The 25,508-nt window shown below is 35.2% G+C and overlaps 2 protein-coding genes across 12 annotated transcripts in view; one reads left to right on the forward strand and one right to left on the reverse strand.

Annotated features, from left to right (window-relative positions):
- Positions 1 to 17,030, reverse strand: part of LRRTM3 (leucine rich repeat transmembrane neuronal 3) — a 193,549-nt gene extending 176,519 nt beyond the window's left edge. The window contains exons 1-2 of the mRNA XM_077125156.1: positions 16,472 to 17,030; positions 14,630 to 16,161 (exon numbers count right to left, since the gene is read on the reverse strand). Coding sequence (XP_076981271.1) covers positions 14,630 to 16,161; positions 16,472 to 16,475 — 1,536 coding nt within the window. The 5' untranslated portion in view covers positions 16,476 to 17,030. The remainder of the gene's footprint in view (positions 1 to 14,629; positions 16,162 to 16,471) is intronic.
- Positions 1 to 25,508, forward strand: part of CTNNA3 (catenin alpha 3) — a 1,849,311-nt gene that overhangs the window by 757,267 nt on the left and 1,066,536 nt on the right. The window lies entirely within an intron of this gene.

The following is a 25,508-nucleotide window of genomic DNA, read 5'->3' on the forward strand; positions in this document are numbered from 1 at the left end:
ATGCAGAAACAGATAAAGCTACTTTATGCTTTTAGAGGTAAGATTGATTTACCTTTGGGGGAGGGGCTAGTAAGTGGAAGGAAACCTCTGGGAGAATGTGTCCAGGTGGCTGGTAATGTTGTTTCTTGATTTGGGAGCAGTGGACACAGGCATACTTGGTATACATCGAGTGGACGATGTATATATGTGTTCACTTTTATCTCTGTGTATTATATGGAAACAAAGTTTTTTGTCTAAGCTAGAGAAATGTCTCCTATATATTAGAATACTACTAACCTAATTGTGCTTCTTCTATCCTTTCTCACCTTCCCAGCATATAGGATTCAAATTAGTCGCTATAGCTTAAGAGAAAGCTACTTATAATAGGGTTTTTCCTCTTTCCCGTTTTTGCCTTCCCTCATTTTTTCTCCTGCCTTCCAGAAGTGTAAAACTGCATACGTAGCATGTTTAACATTTGATACCACTATCAAATAACAGTTTTATGTTATACAAAATACCTTGCCCTGAGGGTTACACAAGCCTGTGTTTAGTGGCATTACTGAAAAAAATGGAGGTGGGGTGGGGCCCCAGGGTATAGGTAAGTTTTCAGGAGCTGTCTGGTGAAAAAAAAAATCAAATCAGAGAAAATAACTTGAAGGTATACCATGAAAAGATACAATATGTTTGAGTGATATAATCAGTTTCCTATTTCAGATAGAGTAATTTCTCTCTCACATGTACTGAAGTGTAAAAAAAAATCTAATAAGATTTAACACTTCAAAGTCATTAACTAACTAATTAACTAATGAATCCACATAACAGTTCTTTGAGGTTTGTGTTAAATATCTACCATTTCACAGATCTTGTGTCATTTAGAAACTCCTATAGCTCTTTTCATCTCTGCTCTTTTTACTCTTTAAAAAGAACTAATTATTATGTTCCGTGAAGTACACATATCAAATTTCTCTCTTGAGAGAAGAAAATCCAATATTTTAAGAACAAGTGAATTTGCAAAGCCAGCTAAATCATTCAGAGGATTTCCTAGTGATGTCCCCAAATATTGAAATTCATTGGACCTATATTAAATTTTGTTTTCTCGGAGAAGGAAGGAAATCCACTCTTAGGCTTGTATATAGTAGGTGCTTAATAAATGTCCACTGAGCTAAACTGGATTGAATTCTTCTAATGCAACTCTTTGGATAATTTGCTTTTGGGTAATTTAGCCATCATTTCACAGACTTCATTAGGATTGGTGAAAATGTAAATATTAACATTGTGTTCCCTTCTTCCTAATGCTTAAATTATTTCCCAAAAGAAATGGATTAGGTACTGAGTTATATAGGCCATTCAGTTTGCTATAGCAGTAATAGCATTTTTCCCTTGAGCATTGAATGTGGGGTGTATGTGTAGGATAGGTCCATGTTTTGGGGATAAAAATGAAAGAGAGACAGAAATGGATATTGGTGAAGTATTTTAAAAACAGAATAATGGAGGCAGTTCTTTAAGTAATGTTTTTAAGATGGAAATTATGCTGAATTATTAGAAAAATAATTTTCTGTTATGTTGCTAAGCAAAATAGTTACAGAATAATATTGAATACCGAAAATCCATTAATGGATATTAACAGACAGTATCCAAATTTCTGGCAGGCCCTATTCAGGTTTGATTCAATGATCGATAAGTTAAGGTCCATGGAGAACTAACATTTTCTTTAGATTCCAGACTTGATAATTTAAATAAATATTTTAGGTACTAACTGTCACTTTGCCATTTAAATCAGCTTGCTGGATTGTGAAAACACAGAGTGAAAGAAGGGAGAAAACTAAATTTTATTGAGCATCTGCTATGACTCTCAACATGTGTTAATTTATCCTCAAAATTAACCTGGGACATGAAACACTATTTCCAATTTACAGATGTGGACATTGATGCCATGCCATGCTGCTAAATAAACCTGCAATGCACCCTAGGTTTAATTGATTCAAAACTGTAATCTCTCCCCTCAGCTGCAAAATGAAAGTAGTCTTTCATGAACAATTTAATTTAAATACCTTTCAAACCCTGCAGACCCTGTCTGTTTTAAACTGGTTTTGCAAGTTTTCGTCTGTACTCTCAGATGTACTGATTTAATACAATTTTAGATTTATAATAACCACTCCTGTTGATTTTTTTTCCTTCATTTTGTTGCCCAGCTCTCTCAAACACACTGAGCTCACGCGGCTTGAATTCTGGCTGGCACAGGCAGTGCGGTCAAGGCTGCAGCTGTTAGCATCCCCTCCTCCCATGCTCTTCATGAGTTCTGCAAATGAGCCCTTCAGACTGATATTGCATTCTGCAGTTTATTTGACAAATAGCTTTTGTGGCCTTTGATTTTTCATATTGCTCATAAATTCTGGCAACACACAGGCTGTTCGTCAGTTTGAAATTTCATACATTTGAAAGGAAAGAGTTGAAAATCCCTGCATTCAAAGGAGACTCTGTCCTTAAGATTAATTGTAAATTTTACTTAAAAAACTTCTTTGAGAGGAATCTAGGATATTCTCCTGGCTGTGCCTACCTGCAATTATTTCTATCCTTATGATATAAATCTTCATAGTATGTCTTCTAAAATGCGCCTGTAAAAGGTATTTCATGTTTATCATGCTGGATTTTAGCAAGTCAAATTGTGCTTGGGCAGTATGTTTCCCTCTTCACGTTCTGTGTGACACTGGAGTAAAATGGAGACTTCGGTTATTCAGCTGCAGGCTCTAAGAAAGCCAGTTGTAACTCTGCATTTTAATGAACCAAATCAGCTGAGGAAATGTTGTCTCTCTACTGTGGTATAGCTGTCTGCCTTGTAATGTACCTCCCTGGATAAACAGAGGACTTCTATTTCTTGAACTCCCTTTCTCCCATGGTCTTTAGACCATGTTGGGCTTTTTTATTTTTCCCTTAAATTACAGGTGGAGAAGTTTTCATTAATGCTAAGATAATTTTCCAGCAAATTCAGTTACATGTTTACAACCCTTTTTGGATACTGTTATTGGAGCACACAGAAACATTCCTAAATCTAAATCTGTTTTATCATGTTACCAGGATGGCATTTGCACTTGGGTACAGATTAAATACAAATTGAAGATTGGATAGTTTTATTTTGTTTTTTAAAACTGGTAAGTGGGCTTGGGTGGCCTGAGACAACAAAAAAATGGGAATAATTTCACCATTGATTATTTTGGCACAACACACTGCTGGGTCTTAAAACTGAGTTGAATATGAGGCAATGGTTCAAAGAGGTATGTGCAAATTTGACCTCTCGAAATAGAATTTGAGGGTCTGATACTTAAAGCCACTGAATAGATCCTGCCAGAAATTCCTTGCTTCTGTGATTGGTTTTGAGTTAGGTAACCACTGAGCTTCTTTCATTTAATTGCCACCTACTCTATGTAGAACCTCTTAAATCTAAAGTAAATTAATTCAAATTTCAGAAAAGTGGTTTTTCATCTTTTTAAACTAAATGCCTTGGATCCTATATCTGAGCTATACCAGCAGATTCAAATTCTGAAAATGAAATTAAAAACTCTACCACTTTATTTCTTCCTCTTTGATAAGAATGGGAACAAAGTCAAATACAATTTTTGAAAAAATTAAATAAAACACTGGGTACATATTAAGCAAGAGAAACATAGGTTCATGGTAAAAAAATAACAAACATAGGAAATGATGGTAGCAGAATCCTCACATGGATAACTAAGAGACTGAGGAATGCAATTCTTGGAAGATCCTTAAAAAATACTATTAAATTGTCTTAGAATGTCATGATTTACTGCTTTTAAATAGAAGGTGAGAAAATGGATTGCAAGGGTCTCAAAAATCCTTATAGCTACATGTTTTAATGACTAAAGATAGGTTTCATTTAAATTCCCTCATCACACCTGTTGCAAAAATGAATCTGTTCTGTTGATAACAAAGATGATCATGATCCAGAGACTGAGCAACACCATACAAGACAAAGAGCATATAGGTGGTCTGCAGATCTTCCCTACTTTACAAATCATAATTAAAATGTGACATAAGATATATTAGTTTCCCGAACCATGCACCACAACTCCCCCCCACCCGCCAAAGTAAAATATAATAGGGAGGAATGTCATTTCTATTTCTGAAATTAAACTGGAATTTGCAAAATTACAGTTCTACATTTATAAAACCAAGCAAAGCTGTTAAATACAAATAGTTTCTGACTCTTTTAAATAAATTATCAGCCTATGCCATTTTAATTGTTGTTTTCTTAAGAAGTAAAAAACATTGTTTCCTTATAATCCAAACAGAAAGTGCATATTCAAGTAGTATAGCTTGACTTACAAATAAATGGTGAATAGAGAAAAAAATTGAAAGAAATTTGCAATGGAGATGAGAGAGAAGAGAAGTTCAGTGAAAAAAAGAGGAATAAGAGAAGGATGGAAAGGAGAAAACCAGCAACAGCATATGCATCAATCCTATATTATCAAATATACTTTCTACATAATAGAAGATGTTTAGGAGGTGAAATAAAAAAGATGAAATTACCAGTTGTCTACAGTTGAGTGTTTAATATTTGAAACCTCAATAGAATATATTCTTTGAAAATGTGGATAATGAGAAAGTCCGAGACCTTTGACTGTAGGTGCCCAGCTTTTGTAGGAAGGAGAGGCCTTGGAGTGGGTCTACAGCAGAAGCCTTTTGGAACTGGAGATGGGAAGAGAAGGCATCCTAGCTAAAGAGCAAAGGACCTTTCCAGGAGAGGGTGGGCAAAGAGAGGCCACAAATATATGTTTTTTACAACAAAAGTTGATTATCCGGCCTCCATTAAAATCAAGATACGGTCGTTATTAAAGTAAAATATTCTTTATCTCACAGTTTTTCTTAGCTGTTAGTCACTTTAACATACTTGCTAAAATTTTCATATCTTTGGTAACTATCATAAGGAAAATTTTGGTAGGTTAGTCACAACATAGAAGAAATTTAAATCAGAACATGATTAAAGAAATTCTATTTTGGAAGGATAATTCTTGAATTTTATAAATGAGAAGACTAGATATTGAAAAAGTATATATGAGGTAAATAGCAAAAATTGTTTACATTGATTAAATAAATAAGAGGTTGACAGAAGTAATTAGAAACTTCCATAGAAAGTCCAGATATTTGCTTTCCACTGTCTGCAATAATAACCCTATCATAATCACCAGCAAATCAATTCAACAAATAGCTGTCTTGAGTAAAAGACTGTACTAACTATCGTTGAAAGAAGAAAGAAAAACAGAGATGTTTTTTCCCTCAAAAAGTATACACAGTCACCCTAACAACTCTAGCATAAGACAGCCTTGAGGGAGATTCAAATAAAGGTAAAAACAAACAAACATGGAAAACAGGGAAGGACTCTTGAATAAAAAGATTTCTAGAGTGAGTAGAATTTGAGTTGAAACTATAGACAGGATCAGCATTGACAGGAGGATTGGGGGGGATGAAAGGCATTTCTCAAAAAGGAAAGAGAGTGAGAAAAAATCCAGAAATAAGGAAGCAGATGCTACTTCATGGACTGGCCAGTGTCATACCATAGGAAATGGTATGGAAATAAAGGTGGGGAGGCAGATTGGGCTTGACAGGGAGGTTAAGGGTGTTGGCGTTCTCTACCACCATTGCCACGACTCTTCAGAATCAGCTGTTTGCCCAGATGTTGCTGAGTTTATGGCCGTTTAGATTCTATTTCTTGGAAGTTCTACTTGAAGTAATTTCTCATTCTAAATAAAAGTAGATAATCAAATATAGCTGTTAAGAATACTAGGGTACTGAAATTCTTAGCAATTGGAGCTAATGTAGGGAAGGAAGAAATTACTATTATATGCCAATCTCATTTAGTCCTCATAGGATCTTTATGGGTATTACATTATATAATATGTGAAATGTGTCTAGAACAATGCACATGAAAATATTAAAGAAATGCTGATTCTTTGCTCTCTTCCATATCATCTGTGATTACATTGTTGTCCACATTTTTTTTTTTTTTTAGGATAGAGAAGCTGAATCTCAAGTTTGCAGCTGTTAAGTGTCAGAACAAGAATCCAAACTGGTTCTTCCTAGACTCATAGCCTAAGTTCTTTCTAGTATACAATGTTGTCTCTCCCTGGAGAAAAACTAAGGAGAAAGCCCTTGTCCAAAATGGCAATTCACTGAAGGAATTTCTCAAACTATACTTTATTGAATGAAATGTGGGTTGTTTGCCCTGCTTTAGTTCCTTTAGAAGACCCAATCTCTTGCTTAAGAAAAATACTGAGAAAAATCTAGGATGATTTCAGAGGTGCTTGCAAACCCTTTTGTCCCAGTAGTATTTCCCTTAACTCTACTGGTTATGTCTGTTCTTAACCTTTAGCTTTTATTCCTTTTAAATATAAGTGCCTAGGAAAGAACAATAATTTCATACTGGTTATATCTGGGGAGAGTGATTTGGAAAGTAATAAAGAACCAAAGAACCCTAGGTCCCATTGGATGGAGGAATTTCAGTTTGGATGATCCAACTATAATAGAGAAAAAGCATGGAAAAGGGAGACTGTGAAGACACAAAACAGATATTCCAGATTTGATGAGATTGCAATCTAGAGACGTCCAATCTGTCTGATTGATAGCTACAATCATAAAGCTGACGAGTTACCCTGTGACTTTCTCACAGGATCAAAATTTGATTGGGATTTCTAGATAAGCAGGCAAAGTCTAGAACTGTGAAAAGATTTGCAGGCAGAAAACAACACAATATACAAACAACAAAACACACAAAAGGAACTTCTTCTCTACTAGAAATTAGAAAATGGAAAGTGTATGAACCTTAAATTCAAAATGTGATAGAAAATTTGGAGGATAAGTCAGCTTCAAGACTGTCAAGAAAGTGAAAGACAAAATGCTGATAATTTAGGATATTTTTAAGATTATGAAATATATGATATGGATTTTTGACTATTTTCTTTATCTACCTTGACCATTTCTCTTTTTAATTTATAGCTAGCTTAATGCTCCTGCATTTCACTGTAAACTAATAAAGACCCCACACATCTCTGTGTAGTGGGCCATAAAACAACTAAAGTAAAGCTCATAAAAATATATGTAGATTTTTACACTTTACTACTCTGTCCTCCCTATAAAAGTATACAGGTCTAAGTGCCTGCTGCCTTTTAACTACACGAGATGGGTTTGAATGGCTGCCACCAGTTGGGAAGAACACTGTAGTGGCAAACTGTAAGTTAGTGAGCAGAGGGTTATAAGGATAGCGAGTCACCTGGAAGTAATTTCCTAAGCAGAATGGGAATGTATAATTTGGCCAAGATAAGCCTTATGTTGGTTCAATTATTTTTGATCGTCCTATAAAAAAGAGACAAGATAAAGGATTAATAGGTGAAACTTCTAGGAAGACAGTCAATATTAGGAATCTGTTCTATAATTTTAAAAAACTGTTTGAGTTTATGAAAAGTATAAAAGGCTTGTCAAGACATGAGATAATATATGTTAAAACTCATCACATAGTAAGGACTCAATTACACACGCACATACACACATAAGAAAATTTGAGTAGTCCCTTTAAGGAAAGGATATGGAATCTTCTTTTCTAAGTATTTGCAACATCTGGAGCTTGATGTATGTAATAAACATGTATTTAAATATTCCATTTTAATCATCATTTTGTGAAGTTACCTAACCATCTATTGGATAAATGAAAATATATGAACTGAGTATGTATACATTTTTACTATAAAATTTTGTACAAATTGTGCAAAATCCCTTTCACACATTGATAGTGCATGCCAACCCTGATTTCAAAGTGCTGAGTTAGTTTTTAAATTTCTTAGAAAGTTTTCATTGTCATATTCTTATCATAGGTATATCAGTTTTTAAAGCCACTCTACTACTCCAACCTCAACATGATAAAATTCCACAAGTTTCCTTTAAATGTCCCTGTGAGATCTAGGTTGATTGTACCAAGGGAGTTTAGCATGTTCTTTCTTTCTGAAAGTATAACAGATCAATATCAATGACAAAGAGACACTTTTTAACTACATGCAGGACTACCCAGTTGAAACCATGAACACCACTTGATGATTTCTTCCTATAGGCTCAGTGGCTAAGGAATTTTTGTTTTGCTCCCACTTAATTAATAAGCTCGATTACCAAGAATGTTGAGCAAGGATTTGTATTTAATTTGAATCCTTTGCTCTTTACTGGCAAATGATATTGTACCCTAGATGGATGCAATTAGTGAGACGAAAATTTAAAAGAATTTGCCTTTGTTAAATGTAGTGTTTGCCATATTTTTTTTATGTACGAGGCCAAAAAAAATGCATTTTATTCCTAAGAAGACAAAATTCTGATTGTTGGTATAAATGTTTTTGATTGGTGAAATACAGTTGAGCAGTGCTGTATGTAATATAGGAGTTTGTTTTTTAGGAGTTAGTTAAAAAGGAAAAATAGTGAGCCTGAATTCTTTCAAATGGTGTTTCAACTATATTTCTTTTTTCATTCATGGGAAATGAGAAGATACTTTGGAGAGGATTTGTGTACTGTAGAAGAAAGGAGGAAGGGTCCCAGCCAGTCTTAAATTAAGTTCTAATCTTTAATGCAAGTAATCTTTCTGTTAGATATAGTTCTTTCCTTTGAATGAAATGATCAAATTTAATTGATTTTTTTATGGGGGGTAGGCATTTTTGTGATCTAAGAAGTAGAGGATTGTTTTAGATAAAGAGAATATCAATTTAAGAGTGGGAAAAGGAACAAAGGAAATGCCTTCTTTGGGGCAATGGAAGTCCCTGAAAATAAGAGAATTGTCAAGCAAGCTGTCAATTTTCATTAGAACATTTGTAGAATAGGATAAGGTTAAAGTTCTTTTTCTTTTCCTTCTCTTTTTTTCTCCATAAAATAGATTATTTTTATTGCATGTGGAAGTTCTGTTATTAGAAAGTACAGATATAAAATAGATTGCCTTTGCTTGGTCTTGCACCAAGACCCAGATATTCCTGTTCTCTCCGTGTTCCTGAAATTCTCCTCAGAAGTTCAGGAGACCTAACACAAGAACGTCCACCTATGACCCTATGAAGTTAAAGTGACATAAAAAGATTTTTCCCCTAAAAATTATTATTTTATTTTATAACTCAGAGATTTTATAGAAACTCAGTTGTCAAAGAGGAACAATTTGTGTTTACTTAAATTACAAAAATTTGGGAATACACTGATACTTCCTACTTGGTAAATTCAGTTACATCCAGTGGAGAAAGATCTATGATCATGTTGATTACTTTTTGATAAAAGGCCAACAGAGAGTAGTCTTAATAATTTAATTTTGCATAAGCTAATGAGCTATTATACATGAAAGAAAGCCCTTGTACTTTATGCTTCTATTTTTTTTTCAATCTAGTGATTTTCAATCACTGTAACTAATAGATAAAGCCAACAATAATTTTTGTACTGAAGGAGATTTTGGGTACAGTCTTGGAAAAAGAAAACAGAGTAGATGTCATGTGATTAATACATAGAATGCCTGCTAATTCCACTGTGATGTTTTGAGCAGTTACCTTTTGCTTCATAATGATGTCTTGTCATATTAAGTATTATATCTATCTAGTATAAGAGTAAGAAGGACTCAAAACAGTGGTGCTGAAGAGGAGATACAATATAGCCCTTGCTGTACTGACCTGATTTGAGACACAACTAGAATTTTGATTGTTTGATAATAGTTTGGTGTTCTCTGGTTAGTGTCTTCATGTATGTCATTTCTATAATAGTTTGTGATTACTAGACTTACAGAGCATGGTTGGAAGGATCTGTGCTTTTATGGAAAACAAAGTTCAAAGACATGTTAAGTTCTAAACTTTCTGCTGAGTCTTAGAATTCATTGTAATGTAAAATGGGTTTGGGCTTCTATAACATAAATGTTAGTGGTTTCTTTTCAACCCAGGCCAGACCCAAAACACTAGCTGAGTACCTCAGTGAATGCTGTCTGAAAAGTACAGCAGGTTACCATTTTAGAGTTCACAAAGTACTTTTCACATTTGGTCCTTATAGTAATCATATGAAGTAAATAATATGTGCACATTTTAAAGATGGGAAATTTCAAGTTCAGAAAAGCTAAGAGATTTGCCTAAGATCATTTGAGAAGCATCAGAGGAACTTGAATATAGGTTTCAATCTATTAAGACTATCTTAAAACATACATGGGCTGTGATATTTCCTTCAAATAAGTAATTTTTTTATATTTCTATAATACTTTTTATTGTATTATATCCAGTTATCAAACTAAAAGAAAATCACCAATGATTATGATGACTAAGCAAAAACTGGGTCTCATTCTGTAGCCCATTATGATGATGGAAACAGTCACTTTTGCCTGAACATTATTTTTTATTGGTTTTAAAAACCAGTTAATACAAAAGCTTTCAAAAACTATCTAACTTCTATCAATTCTATTTCTTTTATAACATTTGTCATTGAAATTTACTGATGTTAGTTTTCTTGCCCATGGTGTTTGCCACTGCTTCTGATTTTTAGTGTAGGTAACTAAGAGAATACAAGCATAGCAAAACACCATGTGTTTGCTATAGATCCAGATCTTAATAAGAATCAAAAGAAAAGGGAATAGAAGGAACAAAACAGTTTTTTTAATTTTTCATTTTCCATGGCTGAACTCTTGTCAATTTGGGAACTCATTTTGTCTTAGGCTTCATAGCCTGATACTTATTTTTGATGCTAGTCTAATGCACACTTTAAATAAACTATTTGAAGTTCTCTTCTTGGTAAATGTCAAGGAGTTTCATGCATCCTAAAGAAACCCTTGCCAAATCCACAAGTCTGACTCTGCATTATCCTTCCCCAGAAGGAGAACATAATTTCATTATCCATGAATCATCACCTCTTAGACTGTAACATCATTGTAGGAGAGCCTAATGGAACCATTGTTCAGCTGGCTGAAAAGGGGAAGGAAGGGAGAGAGCACTGGGGCAAAACGTAGGTCATTGGCATGATCAGCAAAAAGGAGGGTTCTGAAGCTGGGAGAGAAGGTGTCCCTAACTTGATAACTAGATATTCCTACTGACCTGTAAACAACAGATGCTGATTCTTTCATTATTAATATTGAAATGTGTTTTCCACAATCTAAAATACATTATAGGCCAGCATATCCCAACAGACAATATTTAACCCATTAACGAAAATATCAGAAAATTCGACCAACATCAATTCACATAAATACTTTGAAAATATTTCTTAATGTATTTTTATAGCATTGTTACTTAATTTACATCTTTGGACATTAATTTTTAGCACTTGGTACCTGTTTTACGGCCTCTGTTTTGGCATTTCTAGAAAAGTTAATATGACTTTCAAAAATTACATTATAATTATGGCTTTCAGTGAAATGAACTAAATGAAATTCATATCTGATGCACAAATCAAGAAATATATGTTGTAAATCACGTTTACATCAGAATTTAGGTTTAAAAGCTAAAATCCGTATGAATAAAATGGTTAACCTAGTTGGCCACTGGAGGTCACTGCTGCTCCACAGAAATACAGTTTATGACCTGTTTATCTACTTAGGTAGTTGACTCACCAAATTAGGTAAAAAATGGTTTAAATTCTTTGAAAAGATGTAATATCAACATCCTTGGAAAATACAAACTTATTTAAAAGGAATCTATCTTGCATTGATATTGCTTAGAAGACTGTGGCAGTGGGATTAACTCCATACTACAGTACTACTGTGTGTCCTGGGGCTAATAAAAAACGGGAGTGGGGGGTATACATGCATTTCAAAGAGACTTAACTCCATTTCCTCTCTGTTTTGGTAAAGCATTCAAAGTACTGACTGAATCCATTCTACATTGACATGTCTCTGTTTTGTGCAGTTCAGCAGGTTAGAATGTTTAACTGTTGTCACCTTTGGAGGAAATCAGGTATTTCACATAAATTTGCACTGTAAAATTATATCTCAGTCATATTTATCTAATATGCAATTCATTAGAAAGAATTATGTGAATAGATTTATAATATATAGTTCAGAAATTTCAATTGGGATTGGGCGAGGGCAACAACTTTGGGGCAGGAAAACATTTATCAGTTGGCTTTGTTAAATGTATATGGAAGACTTGTTATTGTCTAACTTAAAAGAATTTTATGTTGGTGCTCAGAAGTTCCTGGTTACTAGAGAAGCTTCATTCCCAAGGGAGTGGGGGAAGTAATTTTTTTAATTTTTGTAATTTCATGTCCCAAATCAAAATAAGGTTTTCAATCTCAGGAATTTTATTTTGGTGCTTATCTAGTATTACATTTATAAGCAAAGTTAGACATTAAAAAGTGACCAGCCTTCAAAATGCTGGACATTCATTTAATCTTATATCATATCTCAAATACCAGTGGCTTTGAATTTTAGAAACACTGTTCAGTAAAGTCAGCATATTTTATATATGCTAGCAGCACCACAGCATTGAGAACTTGGAAGCATGAAAAAATATACTTATGATTTGCCTAAATATATTTGTTATCTATCACAAATGAGGCAGAAGTTCAAGTCAAAGAATAGAAATGGGCTTTTTTCAGTTTAACACTGTATTTAATTAGTACAATCATCTTTAGTACAGATAAAAATGAGGTTGACCAAAGAGAATTTCTTTTCTAGATGGAATATGAGTTTACTGACATTTTATGAAAAATGTAAAATTACAGTTTCAGTGAAAACATCGTAGTAGGCTCAGTCATCCAGTTCATAGTACTGTAAGGAAGTATCTGTGTTGTTAATCAATTGGGAATATGTGACTATTTTCCATTAATATATGTATATGCATAATTATTCATAGACAAATATGCTGTAACAATGATACTTGTTTGAACTGGCATCTATTTTAAGGTTTAATCAAAATCAAAATATCCTTGAGAAATCCATTTTAAATATTTCTTTTCTTTATTGCTTATGAAAGTATCATTTTAATAATCTGGCTTCCTTGCAATTATATTTCATGGTGACTTGCCTAGATTTTTTGTCTCAGCATATGAAAAGCCTCCAAACTATTTAAAAATGCTGGTAAAAATAGCCATTCACTTTTGCTTTTCTGCTGCAGCAATTTCGTTTTGAAAGAACAGGGAAATGGTTAAAGATGTGGGGCTTGGCAGACCAATTAAATGAAACAGCTTACATGTTGCAATTCCTGACTTTAGCTCCTATAATAGAACTTTTCATTTTAGAGGATGAAAGAGAATATAGACCAAAAATAATTCTTCTAAAATCTTAATGTGCTGCAGTCAAAGTTACTTAAATACAGAGTCTATGATATTTGTGCTGCAGTCAATAAACTTTCAACAATGACATAAAAACATGCATGCAGCTTGCAGATTGCCAACTGCAATCTGTACAGAATTGTACTGACGATGACTTCACGATACAGATGAACATAGGAACACTGTGATGTCAGCAATAGACAAAGCAAAAGACAACTACCATAGGGTTAGTATTTTTCCTATAAGATTTATTTTATACATTTATTAAGGTGTTATCAAAATTATCCTTCCCATTGAGGCTGCCAGGGTAAAAAAGCATGTCTTAGAATGTGTTCTCTAAGCATCTGAATGAAGTGTCAGTCACTACTGACTGGTGTGTGCAGGGCACATAATGGAACAAAACAGGACAACCTGACAAATCCCAAACAGAAGAACAGGACAGAGCTAATGATTCTGTTGACTACATTGGGTTCTTTGAATGAGCTGCAAAGAGAAATTCTGGTCAGTGCCCAACCACATGCATATAGCATACTGCCTTCTCATTTGTAAGCCTCCTCTCTGAAAACTCCCTAATGTGAGGAGCAGTAGAGAAATCTGCCTCATCAAATTTGCCCCTTGGGTATTTATTGATTGATTTTGAAATGCATAGGCTAGAAGGAATTGATAGTGAAACCTCTAGTCTGATTTTATAGAGATGGGTTTCAGAGACAAGGCTTCAAGTCCAAATCTTAGTATTTTTATCATTTCCTAAACACTTTGCAGTTGAATGCTGGCAGCATTTTACTCTTCAGCCCCCTTCCCCAAGGCTTGTCTTAATGTAAGTCAAACACCTCTAGAAACTTCTCATGGTGCTGCTTTAATCCAGTACCATCTTTTATAGTTTCTCCCAATTTTCTTTTAAAGCCAGGTATTATTTTAAGGCTCTGTCTCTAAACAAATTCTTATGATCAAGTCATCCCTTAGAATTGCTTCAAGCTCCCAAGTACCTGGGATTATTCACTTTTTCTGTAAACTGTAAAACTTCTAACACTAGGTTTTGTTCTACAGAGGGAGAATAACAGATATGAGGGGTTATTTATAAAGAAGTTTTATCTTAAAACAAGTGTGACATTAATGGAATCAATAAAGGGTCTTATACAATAAGCATTATATTAAACTAGAGTTCACATTTCACATTGATTGTGGTATTTAAATTTCAGTGGGCTAATTATGTATGAGAGGAAAAGAACTGGTATTATGAAGGTACTAAAACTGACAGGGAAGGCCTTACCAGCAAAGAGGGAGAGGGAAGGGGAGGGAGGCACCTTGTTCCCTTTATAGTCACCAGAGTTCAGTAAAGCACCACTTATTTCCCAGCTTTTAAGAGCGCTTTTATCACAATGGTTCATACCTCACACTCCCTGGAGCCTGATTTGTTATAGGTGCAGGGTCCCGTCCCATTCAGCAGCATCTCGCTGGTCTCCGTGTTGGTGGGTTTATAATCTACATAAAATTCCTGGGTGCTGGGAGTCATTTGCTTTAGGGACTGTCTTTTCTTTTTCCTGTGTCTTCGCATGAGGGAGCGCTGCTGCAGCTGCTTCATGCTCGCAGGGTACCGCTTCCATGACACGTAGATAACGAGCAGAATGACGAGCACAGACAGGAAAAGGGCCACGCTCCCAGCGATGATTTTATGGAAAGAGATGTGCTCTGTGTCAGCATTGGTCTCTGGGCTGGGCTCCGTGGCCCCCACTGTGGGGGACAAAGGGGGCTTGCTCTCATGCTTCGGCCTGGGGAGCTTGGGCTTAAACGTTGGCTTTGGGAGAGCCCTGGCTAGATCGAACCTCTCTGTGGTACTTTTACCACAGATGCTGTAGTTCTTCACCGCATCGATCACATTTACTCCTTGCAGCTCTTTGGGACTGGCACAGATAATTGTATTCTCCCTCAGACCTTTAAAACTTTTCAGCCAGTTTACCAGGGAACAAATATTTCTGCTGCATTCCCATATATTCCCAGCAAGACTGATGTCATTGAGGGATATCCAAGAATCCAAAATCTCTTGACCAATAAATGTAAGCTTGTTGGAATCCAGGTTGAGGCGCTGCAGATTGGGGACACACTGGAAAACACTAGGTCCACTAAAAGCTTCGATTTCATTGCCTGATAAATCAAGTCTTTGTAATGAGCTCCAGGTCCAGGACATAGTTTGTCCTATGACACTGATTTTATTCCATTGTAAGTAAAGGTTCTGAAGGCTCACCAACCTTGGGAAAAGGGCCAGGTTGAGCTTGGAAAACTGATTGTGCTCCAGGTGAAGTTCTTTGAGTCTGATCATGCCAGCAAAGACATTCCTGGCTAAACTTCGGATCCGGTTATATCCCAGGTCTAAAAGTTCCAGGTTGCGGCAGTCTTGGAATATTCGCACAGGGATGGTTCTCAGGGAGTTAGAACGTAAATGTAAACTCAGCAGCTTCCGCAAGCCCCGAAACTGTTCAGATCCCAGAGAATGCAACTGATTGTAGGACAAATCCAAGTTCCGTAAATTTGTCACTGGTCTGAAGGTATTGTTAAGAAAATAGGAGATTCTGTTGGAACTTAGAATCAACTCTTTGAGTCTGCGTATTCCATTAAAAGCATTCTCGTCAATATTGCTGATATGGTTATGGTCAAGGTACAGCCAGGTGAGCTGGTTGAGCCCTTTAAATTGATTATACTTAAGTTTTTGGAGGCTGTTATAGCGGAGAGATAAACCTAAGCAACCAGCAGATATACTCGAGGGTATCTCCTGTAATTTCTGAGATTCACAATATACCATTTTGCCTTCACACCTACAGCCCTTAGGGCATCCTCGTTCCGCAGAAGAAAGCATTGTCAGTAAGACAGTGGGGGCTATAACCAGTGCTACAGCAGATCCGCTCAGTAGCCTAATTACATTGAAACCTGGAAATAAAAACAACTTAGAAAAGTTATCCCCCTAAAAAAGAATTCATTTATTTTTAATAAGGCAAAAAATAGGAATATATTTTCATTCTTAAAGATTTAAATCTAGATAACAATATTTAACATCTAATATCATTTCTGTAGTTTAAAGAAAATTGTCTTTAGGGATTTTTTTTTAACTAGTTAAGCAAGGAATGTGTCCACTAAGCAATTTAATTTATAGTCTTAGAGCACAGCAAGGTAATCTCTAAAATAATTAAAGCAGACTATATTTTTTTAAAGAAGAAAATAAGAAAATGACAAAACATACCCATCCTTTGTATTGTTCAAAGGTCGTCCTTAGGTCTTTTGCTTTGGCTAGGGGGCCACTTGCATGACAGCCCCTGTCAGCTGCACTGTAGTGAGTCAGGGCTCGCTGACACCCAGGAAGAAAAATTGGACCCCTTGGGAGATGGGCCGATTTTGGAACATTATTCTTTGCCAGCCACGCAGAACACTCCAAGAACAAATAAATCCCAACACCGCATTCGCAGCAAAACATCAAAATCTTCCTAGGTAATAGGATCTTCATGGATATTACGTTTTTGCATCTTTACAGTTTTTTTCCCCCTTGTTGGAGGGGGTGGGGGGTAGTTAAAAAAAAAAAAAAACAACTGGCTTCTACAATTTCTTCTTATCAGAACGCCTGATGTATCCCTCCAGGCAATGTGGGACTACCTGGGCAGCCACATCTGTATTCCATAGCCCAGAGATTCTCGTGGTAAGCGCCTAGTTCAGCCACAGAGATGCGTTGGAGCCGAGAAGGCAGGAGAGCCCCATACCATGCACACGCTCAGCTCACTTCTGCAGACTGTCATTCTGAAAGCTGCTCGGACTGTTGCTTTGCTTTCAGTGAATGCAGTCTTATGTAAAGCTGCCCCCAGTGGCGAAGAACATTATGGGCATGTGCAGAAATGTCTCTCTTTTATCTTGCAAATGAGCAGGCTCTTTGCTTGAAAATGAATGATTCTTTGGGGGTGGCTCAATAGGAACTGAATGCCACCATAATCAATAACTAGCAACATTTTCCATAATTTCCAAATCTTTACAATTTGGCAATATCTTTATTCTCTGAATTAACTTAATCGCTAAACATGTACTGCACAGAGTTTTTTCAGAAGCTTGACATTAAGTTCACCAACTGTATGCCAATTTTTCTTAACTTCAACGTAGGCTTTGAACTGAAATTTATAAAATGGATTTGTCTAGCTTTTCACAGAGAAGCATTAACAGTCATTATAACAGTCATTATATTATGCAAGGTGTCTTAGGATTCTACAATACATATGTTTTGGAAGAGAGGGAATAACTAATATACATGAATTAAATGAGTCCAATAACCTTTCTGTTTTTCCCAAAAAAAGACATAGTTAGTTTTATGGCTTATTGCTTGACTTGTTGTTGCTTTGGTTGCTGTCAAATTTCTTTTTAATTAGAAGAGAAATAGTCCAATCTTAGTGTTAGTAGAAGGATCAAGAGATCTTTTGGTTCCCGGTTTATTGATGCTACTGTTATTTATTATACTAATAATATTCATTGAGTACTTTTTAAGTTCTTTAGAAAGACTTTTTTTTTAATTTTGTTTATTTTTTATTTTACTTTTTTTAAATCTTGCTTTATCTTTAAACAATAGTTTGTAAGTCCCATTATAAGCTCCATTTTAAAATTGAGGAAATAGAGATGTGGAAAGGTAACTCAGTGAAGGCCATATAGCCAGTAAAGGGCAGGGCTGAGATTCTAAATCATTCTCTTTTATGCCTGAACCTCTAACCACTAAATGACCACCAGATGTAAACCGCTAGCATATAACCACTAGATGCTTCAATAACACTGTTATCTTCATTTTAAAATAAACCAAACGAGAATTAGCTGATTAAGGGATTGGGGCAGGGAAGCTGTAATCAGTGAATTCTTTCTTCCTAGAATAGGATTGTATATGCTTCTTTGGTCTGAGGTTCTTAAAGAGGTATTATAAAAACCAAGCACAGACAGTTTACTCTATTCTCTAAGAGCATGGACTCTAATACCTAAGTTCAAGTACTAGCTACCACTTACTAGCTACATAACCGTGGCGATTTACTTATCTTTTCTGTGCTTCAGTATTTCCTCTACTATATTGGCATCATAATCAAATCCACTTCATAGACATGTTTTGAGGATTCAATAACCTTGATTTCTGTAAGGTACTTAGACCAGTGTATGGCATATCATAAGCCTGTGCTCAGTATTATTTGCGTACAAATACACTGATTACATTTATTTCCTGAGATAGTTTTGTATGTTGATTAGTAATGAATATTAACCACCCAGATTATAATAAATTCTCAAAGAACTACTTCAATGAAAATCTTTTAATTAATGCTGTATTCTGTATATTTCTGATACTGACTTAGGTTTTGTTTTATTTTTGCAGGGGGGGGGCGGCGGGGGTACTTGGTCTGGGAATCTAACCTGGGTCCCCTAATGGAAGGTGAGCATTTAACCACTGAACCACCTGTGCACCCAAGATTGGCTTAGTTTTGCCTTTGCTGATGAGACAATTTCCTAAATCCCCATCCTTTCAACTTTACCATTAGAATTAATCTTTTGGTTCTCTGGACCATGACTAGTAGTTAATATTTGATTCGTTTATTTTTCCCCAAAGCAGAGCATGGTAACATCTGCCCATATGATAATAGAGATGATGGTTTTATTTAAAATTAAATGGTATACTTCTTTAATATATTTGCCTTGTTAGTCTGTATATGGTGAATTGGTTGTAGAAAACTTAGCGAGTGTTCATATTTTCTAAGGATGAGAAGTTTTGTAAAAGTTAGCCATGACAATTTCTGTAGGTCCCACAGAAATATTCCAGAAGTCACCAGTTCCTTAGGTTGTATGCTGTGAAGGCATCTAAAGTGCCCAAGAGCTTATTAAAAATATAGATTTCCTAGCCTCTCCCCAAAGATTCTGATTCAGTGGGTTGGAGGAGGAGATTCATATCAACAGATTTTGATGGGCAATTGAATTCAAGAAACTGATTGTAAAGGCATGATTTAAAAAAATAAGAAATTCCTTAGAGAAAGACAGAGAATACAGACTATGACACTGGAATGTAAATTCCATGTCTATTTCAGTTTCTTTAATACCTACAGAAATAGCTGGCATTTAACAGATGCTTAATGAGTATTTATAATAAATACATTTCCATGGGGGATACACATGCCAGTTGATGTCATATAAACTGATTATGTAATATTGGTCTTGTGTATGTGGAATTGATCCCTCAGATGTCCTTGACCGGTGACATTAGATACAGTTTTAGAGAAAGTGCTCTTAAAAAATGTGACTGGGCCATGGTGGCTCAGCAAGCAAGAACACTTGCCTGCCATGCCAGAGGACCCAGGTTCGATTCCCGGTGCCTGCCCATGTAAAAAAAAAAAAAAAAAAAAATGTGACTAAAAGCAAGGTGGGAAAACCTACACCATCAGCAGGCAATCTTAACTTTTCATGTAGACATCACTTGTCTTTATAATTAGACTATAAATTGTATGAAAACAGTAAATGTGCTTTTGAATATTTCCCATGGCACATTACAGAAGGATAACACCTTGAGTCTTTACCATCTGACATCCCAATTGGAGCTTGACAACTTGTATCTCTCAAAAAATACTAAAGGGATCAGATAACTCCTTCAGTTCTTTCATAACTCTTGTGCTTGAAAGCCTCTGTTTTTTTTTTTTTTTTTTTCCCACTATCACTCTCTCTTCTTCTTCTTCCCCTTGGGAAGTAACCGTTGAGATATCTGTTTTGTGCTGCTGTCTTTCTCAAACTCCCTGATAACAGAAACACAGAGGCGTCTATTAAGACTGCAACTCTCTTTCTCTCTCTCTCCTTTTCTTATGAGAAATCTTCATGAGTTATTCATGGTGAGTAATGTCCTCTGTTGTGTTAAATACCTTGTCCTTACTTTTTTTTTTTCTTTTTCTTTTTCTTGCATGGACAGGCACTGGGAATCAAACCCGGGTCTCCAGTATGGCAGGCAGGAACTCTGCCTGCTGAGCCACTGTGGCCTGCCCCCTTGTCCTTACTTTTCAGAACTTTTCCTGTTACCTTGGCTTCTGAACTTGTCCTGCCCCGTAGTTCTGACATCACACTCACCCTGTGGACCTCCTAATTGATATTTCTTCTTAATAATGATCATTGATGGCAATCACTAGCCAATCAGATTGGGTCTGCCTCCAGGAACTCTGGGTTGTCCTCTACCTTGGCTTTAACCTTTAAGCAGGCATTACCACCAGGTCTGTATTGGTGTAGGGAAATGAAGAGGCAGAAGAGGGAGGCCTATCTATGAGGCTGGTAGAGAAATTATGTTCTAAAGAATTTTTAGGGTGGTTCAGTGGTAGAATGCTCGCCTTCCATGCAGGAGACCTGAGTTCAATTTCTAGACCATGCACACACATTCCCCAAAATATTAAAAAATTTTTAGTAATTTGCTAGTATACTTTTTAAAAAACCCATCCTCCTTTTACTTGATGACTACAACAAGCTTATTACTTCTGTTTTATCTTTTAACAAAAGCAAAATTATATTACACTGTGCATTTAGTAAGTTCTTTTGCACTTAGCCCCATATACTAACAAACTGCAAACTACTTGAAAAGTAAGTTTCCCCAATGAATTTAGGACCTTAATGATTTATGCAATTATAAAACTTAGTATCATGTATCTAAAGACTTTTTTTTAAATTACACTTGTAGTACTCCACAGAGCTGAAAAAATTGGGTAAATAAGCCCAATCTCAGTACACAATGCCAAATTTCATTCAAATATGAGACTAAATTGTCAAACATATGCTTAGAAAATCAGCTCTTAAAGAAGTGATACCTTTATAGTGGATGGCCTCAGAGATTCCATTCACTTAACAAATACCTAGTTTGAGTACCTACTGCGTACTAGGCACTGTTCTAAGCACTTCAAATACATCAGTGGACAGAACAAGGATTCCTTCCTGTATGGAGCTTACATTCTAAAGGAGGGAGGCAGAAAATAAAAAATAAACATTTATAGTAAAGGTGGTGAGTACTATAGAAGAGTGAAAAGAAAAGAAGGATAAGGAAGATTGGGAGTCTCATAGATGGGGTGGATTACAATTTTAAATAGGACAGTTATGGCCATTAAGACATGATCTGAGCAAAACCTTGAAGGAGGTAAGGTTTTTCGCCTTTAAAATATGAGGAATGGCTAGTGCAAAGATCCTAATGTACAAGTGGATTATGTATCCATTGAGCAGCAAGGAGACCAGAGAGTGTAGAATGGAAAGAGTGAGGGGCAGAGTAGTTGGAGATGAAGTCAGGTTTATGAAAGGCTTTGTATGCCATTGTAAGAACTTTGGCTTTATTCTACAGAAAATAGGGAGCAAACTTAAGATTTTGTGTAAAGAAATTATTGTTTTACCTATTAAAGGATCAGTTTTATTGCTGTGGTGTGGATGGCCTCTAAAGAGGAAAGGGTAAAAGCAGGGTGGCCATTGAAAAGACTTTTCACCAATCCAGGAGAGGAATGATAATGGCTTGGGCCATTGTGGCAGCTGTGGGAGTGGCAAGAATTGATTGGATTCTGGATATTTTTAGGAAATCCAATAGGATTTTTCTAATGGATTAGAATTAGAAATATGAGAAAAAGAGAGTGATGAAGATGATTCCTAGTTTTATTGGTTGAACAACTGTTTGGGGAGTTATCAGAATACTTATGAGAAAACTAATTTTCCTTTGATTCAGTCTATGTTCTCTTGTCACGAATATATACTGGAACATATATAAGTTAAGGCTCACCAACAAGATGAAGGGCAGAGTCAGAACTAACCAATCTTATAAAAAGTTCCTCAATATTTCCTTTCCACTACAATTTCAGTACTACTAACATTTATTATACTGCATGCATCGTTGTCATTCTCTTCTAACTCCTAAAGTATTTCACGAGTAAATACATTTGATCTAGCTATTGAAAAGAGCTTCATGTTTGTGACACAATTCTCTTATCAAAGTGTTGTCAGAATGCCAATATAGATTTCCTTACAATTGTGAAAATGATTTTCTTCACTTCTGGTTGGTTAAAATACTCTTATACATTTCCACATTTATAAATTGATTTTGATCTCCCATCACATCATTAACACTTCTCTGAAATATCTGTGGTTTCCATCTGCTCACTCCAAGGGCTCCATTAAAACTGTCTGGTTAAAATAGTTATAAGTGAATATTTCTGACTTAGATAACAGTAGGTTTTAGATCTGACCATTAAATGGCTTCTCAGTGTTTTTTGGAAAGAAGTAAATGTAAATGAATGAAACCATGCGATGTTATCCAACACATTTTTCTCCACCCGATCTGAAGATACGTTTAAGTCACAGCATCCATCTATATTTCCAAGTTATATTGTACTCCTACCTGAGCTAAATTTGTGACTAGGGAAGTGTAACAAACTCTGAAAATATAACCCTTAATGGAAGACTTCTGAAGACTGAAAAGACTATGTGAGTTCAAGGAAATAATGAATATTATTTTAGTGAAAAATTGAAAGCCTATAGAACATTTGTGAGAGTAGTATAATAAATACAAACTTTTAAAAATATCAATATTTTGCTAATTTTGTTTCATCTAGCTCACCCCACCCCCACCCATGACCTCCCAATATACACATTTTTGTGTGTGTCTGGAATATTTTCAAGGAAAATCCTGGACATCATGACATTTTACCCATGTATATATTTCAGTTTACATGTTTTGTTTGACTGATAAAAAATTTTAATTTAACCATCTAGCATTATCACAGTTAATAAAATTAGCAAGTTCTTAAGTTTTTAATTAAGATTGAAGCAATCTTAATTAACAAATTGCATGTTGTTTTCTGTCTCTAAAGTCTCTTTTATTATTATTTTAAAATTTTTCAGCATTTGCAAATTATGTACCCATTAAGCAATAACTCCCTCTTCCCCACTCCCCACTTCACCTGGTAACCTCTAATCTACTTTTGTTTCTATGAATTTGCTATCTCTGAACATTTCATATAAATATAAGTGAAACCATACAGTATTTGACCACTGTGCCATGCTTATTTCATTCAGCATAATGTTTTCAAGTTTCCTCCATTTTGTAACAATTCTGAAAACTTCATTTCCTCTTATGGCTGAATAATATTCTTTTGTGTGAATATACCACATTTTATCAATTCATTCATCCCTTGATGGACACTTAGGTCCTTTCTACCTTTTGGCTGTTGCCAGCATGCTGCTATGGACATTGGTGTACAAGTAACTGTCTGAGTCCCTGTTTCCAATTTCTTCTGAGTTTAGACCTAGGAGTGGAATCGCTGGGTTATGTAACAATTCTCTATTTCCCTTTTGACTCTGTATTTACCTTCACAGTGACTACTGTTTCATGTCCCTACCAACAGTGTATGAAGGTTCTAGTTTCTCAGGATCCTTCCCGACACTTATTTTCTAGTTTTGTTTTTTTTTTTTTTTAATTTAATAATAGCCATCCTGTGGATGTGAAGTAGTCTTTTATTTTTTTTAATTCCATCAGGTTATGGGAGCTACCAGGTCATTTGGACTCTAGCTCATCCCATATTTTGCATTGGCTGTTGGCTTCCCATGAAATAAGATTTAAGGGTACATATTTTCAACAAGAATGCACTCATCAATTAAGCAGGATATCCAGACCCAGTGACTACTTGGGCATCTATTTACTCTTGGTAGCAAATTTAAGACTTTGAGAACTTTTGAATATTATGGAACTTGTAGCTTGGAGAGAAGTAGATATTTTGATTTTGTTCGGGGAATTCAGTAATGGAACAAATGGCAAGTTTGGTGACAAGAATTAATAACGAAGTACAGAAAATCTATGTTGATTAATCATATTTACCACCTTTTCTGTCCTTCATTTTCTATCATGCTTACCTTTTTGCCCATAATCAGCAAAAGTAATTATTCAGTGTTGTTCCCTGCTAAAAAAACCTACTAAGTTTTATGTTAGTATTGAAGTGGTGTTCTAACAAAGGCTCAAAAAAAAACATATCAAACAGAAATCAGAATTCATTTGCAGTCATTTATATTGAGAAAAAATCTGTTTTCTAGCTTTTCATTTAGAACAAATTCCATGATGGAACATGTAGTACCAGCATCACACTGTAAAATTTATCATATATATATATATAATATATATATATATATATATATACATACATACATATATATATATTCCCAAATATTAGTATTTTTCACAGTGGAACAAAAGACTTTTAGAGTGACTGTCAAAGCTTCTTAACCAAATTTGCACCTTAGTATATTTTATATTTCACTTTGCTGGTATGACTGTGCTTTGAATATAAAGTCTATGTTGTTTAAATAGTATCATAATAAACATTTTACTTTATTCGCTTCCCATATATTCTGGTGTAGCAAAATTTTTTAAAGAGCATTTTCTATTGTATTTTTAAAGCACTGTACATAATAATTGGGTATACTAGTATATTTTTAAATTTGCCTTCCTGATACATTTATCTGCATTAAGAATTAAATTTCCCAACCACCAGGTGGGGAAAGATAGTTCTTGCTTTGGATAAAGAAGCAGATGTTCCATAGATTAGTTCTATTTTTTATTTCTAAAGCACTAAATATGATTCTTTACTTCATATTGTAGCCATCAGAGATTTTAAATTTCAGAGAGAAGTTCTACGTAGATTTGCAGTATAGTAGTAGAGAATAAAGGCCTCTAGGTCTTTGTTTTACACTAAACTGTATCAGCCTGTTTAGGAACTCTCTCAAGCCAGGCTTGAGAATGGTGACCCATTCTCTGTATTGTTAATGTTCTGTAGTTGTGGCCGTCCCCTGCCAGGGACTTTCATCTGAGAGTGTGGGGGAAGCTTAGAAACTCTTGTGGCTAACAGTAGAGCCCCCATGTGGCTAAACTGTGATTCAAGCAAAAATTGACTTAGTACCTAGAAGCAAATGCTAGCCCTTAATAAAAATAAAATTCAGAACCCCTTTATCTGGTTCTATGTTGAAAATAGGTTGAAAATTCAGTTATTTATTCAACAAATATTTATTAAGCTCTTACACTGTTTTGGTGCTGGTAACAGTGAAAGAAACAAAATGCTGCTGTCAGAGGACTTGCATTTTAGTTAATGAGATAGACAATAAAAATACTGATTAAGAGTGTGGGAGAAGAGGGGAAAAAAACCTATCCTAGCTGCACTGCAATGTCAAGTGATGACTTTCCTTTAGAATACTTATCATGGAGGATAAGGACTAATGACAGTTTGATGGGG

Source organism: Tamandua tetradactyla, chromosome 13 (genome assembly GCF_023851605.1).
Source record: "Tamandua tetradactyla isolate mTamTet1 chromosome 13, mTamTet1.pri, whole genome shotgun sequence".
Lineage (NCBI taxonomy): Eukaryota > Metazoa > Chordata > Mammalia > Pilosa > Myrmecophagidae > Tamandua > Tamandua tetradactyla.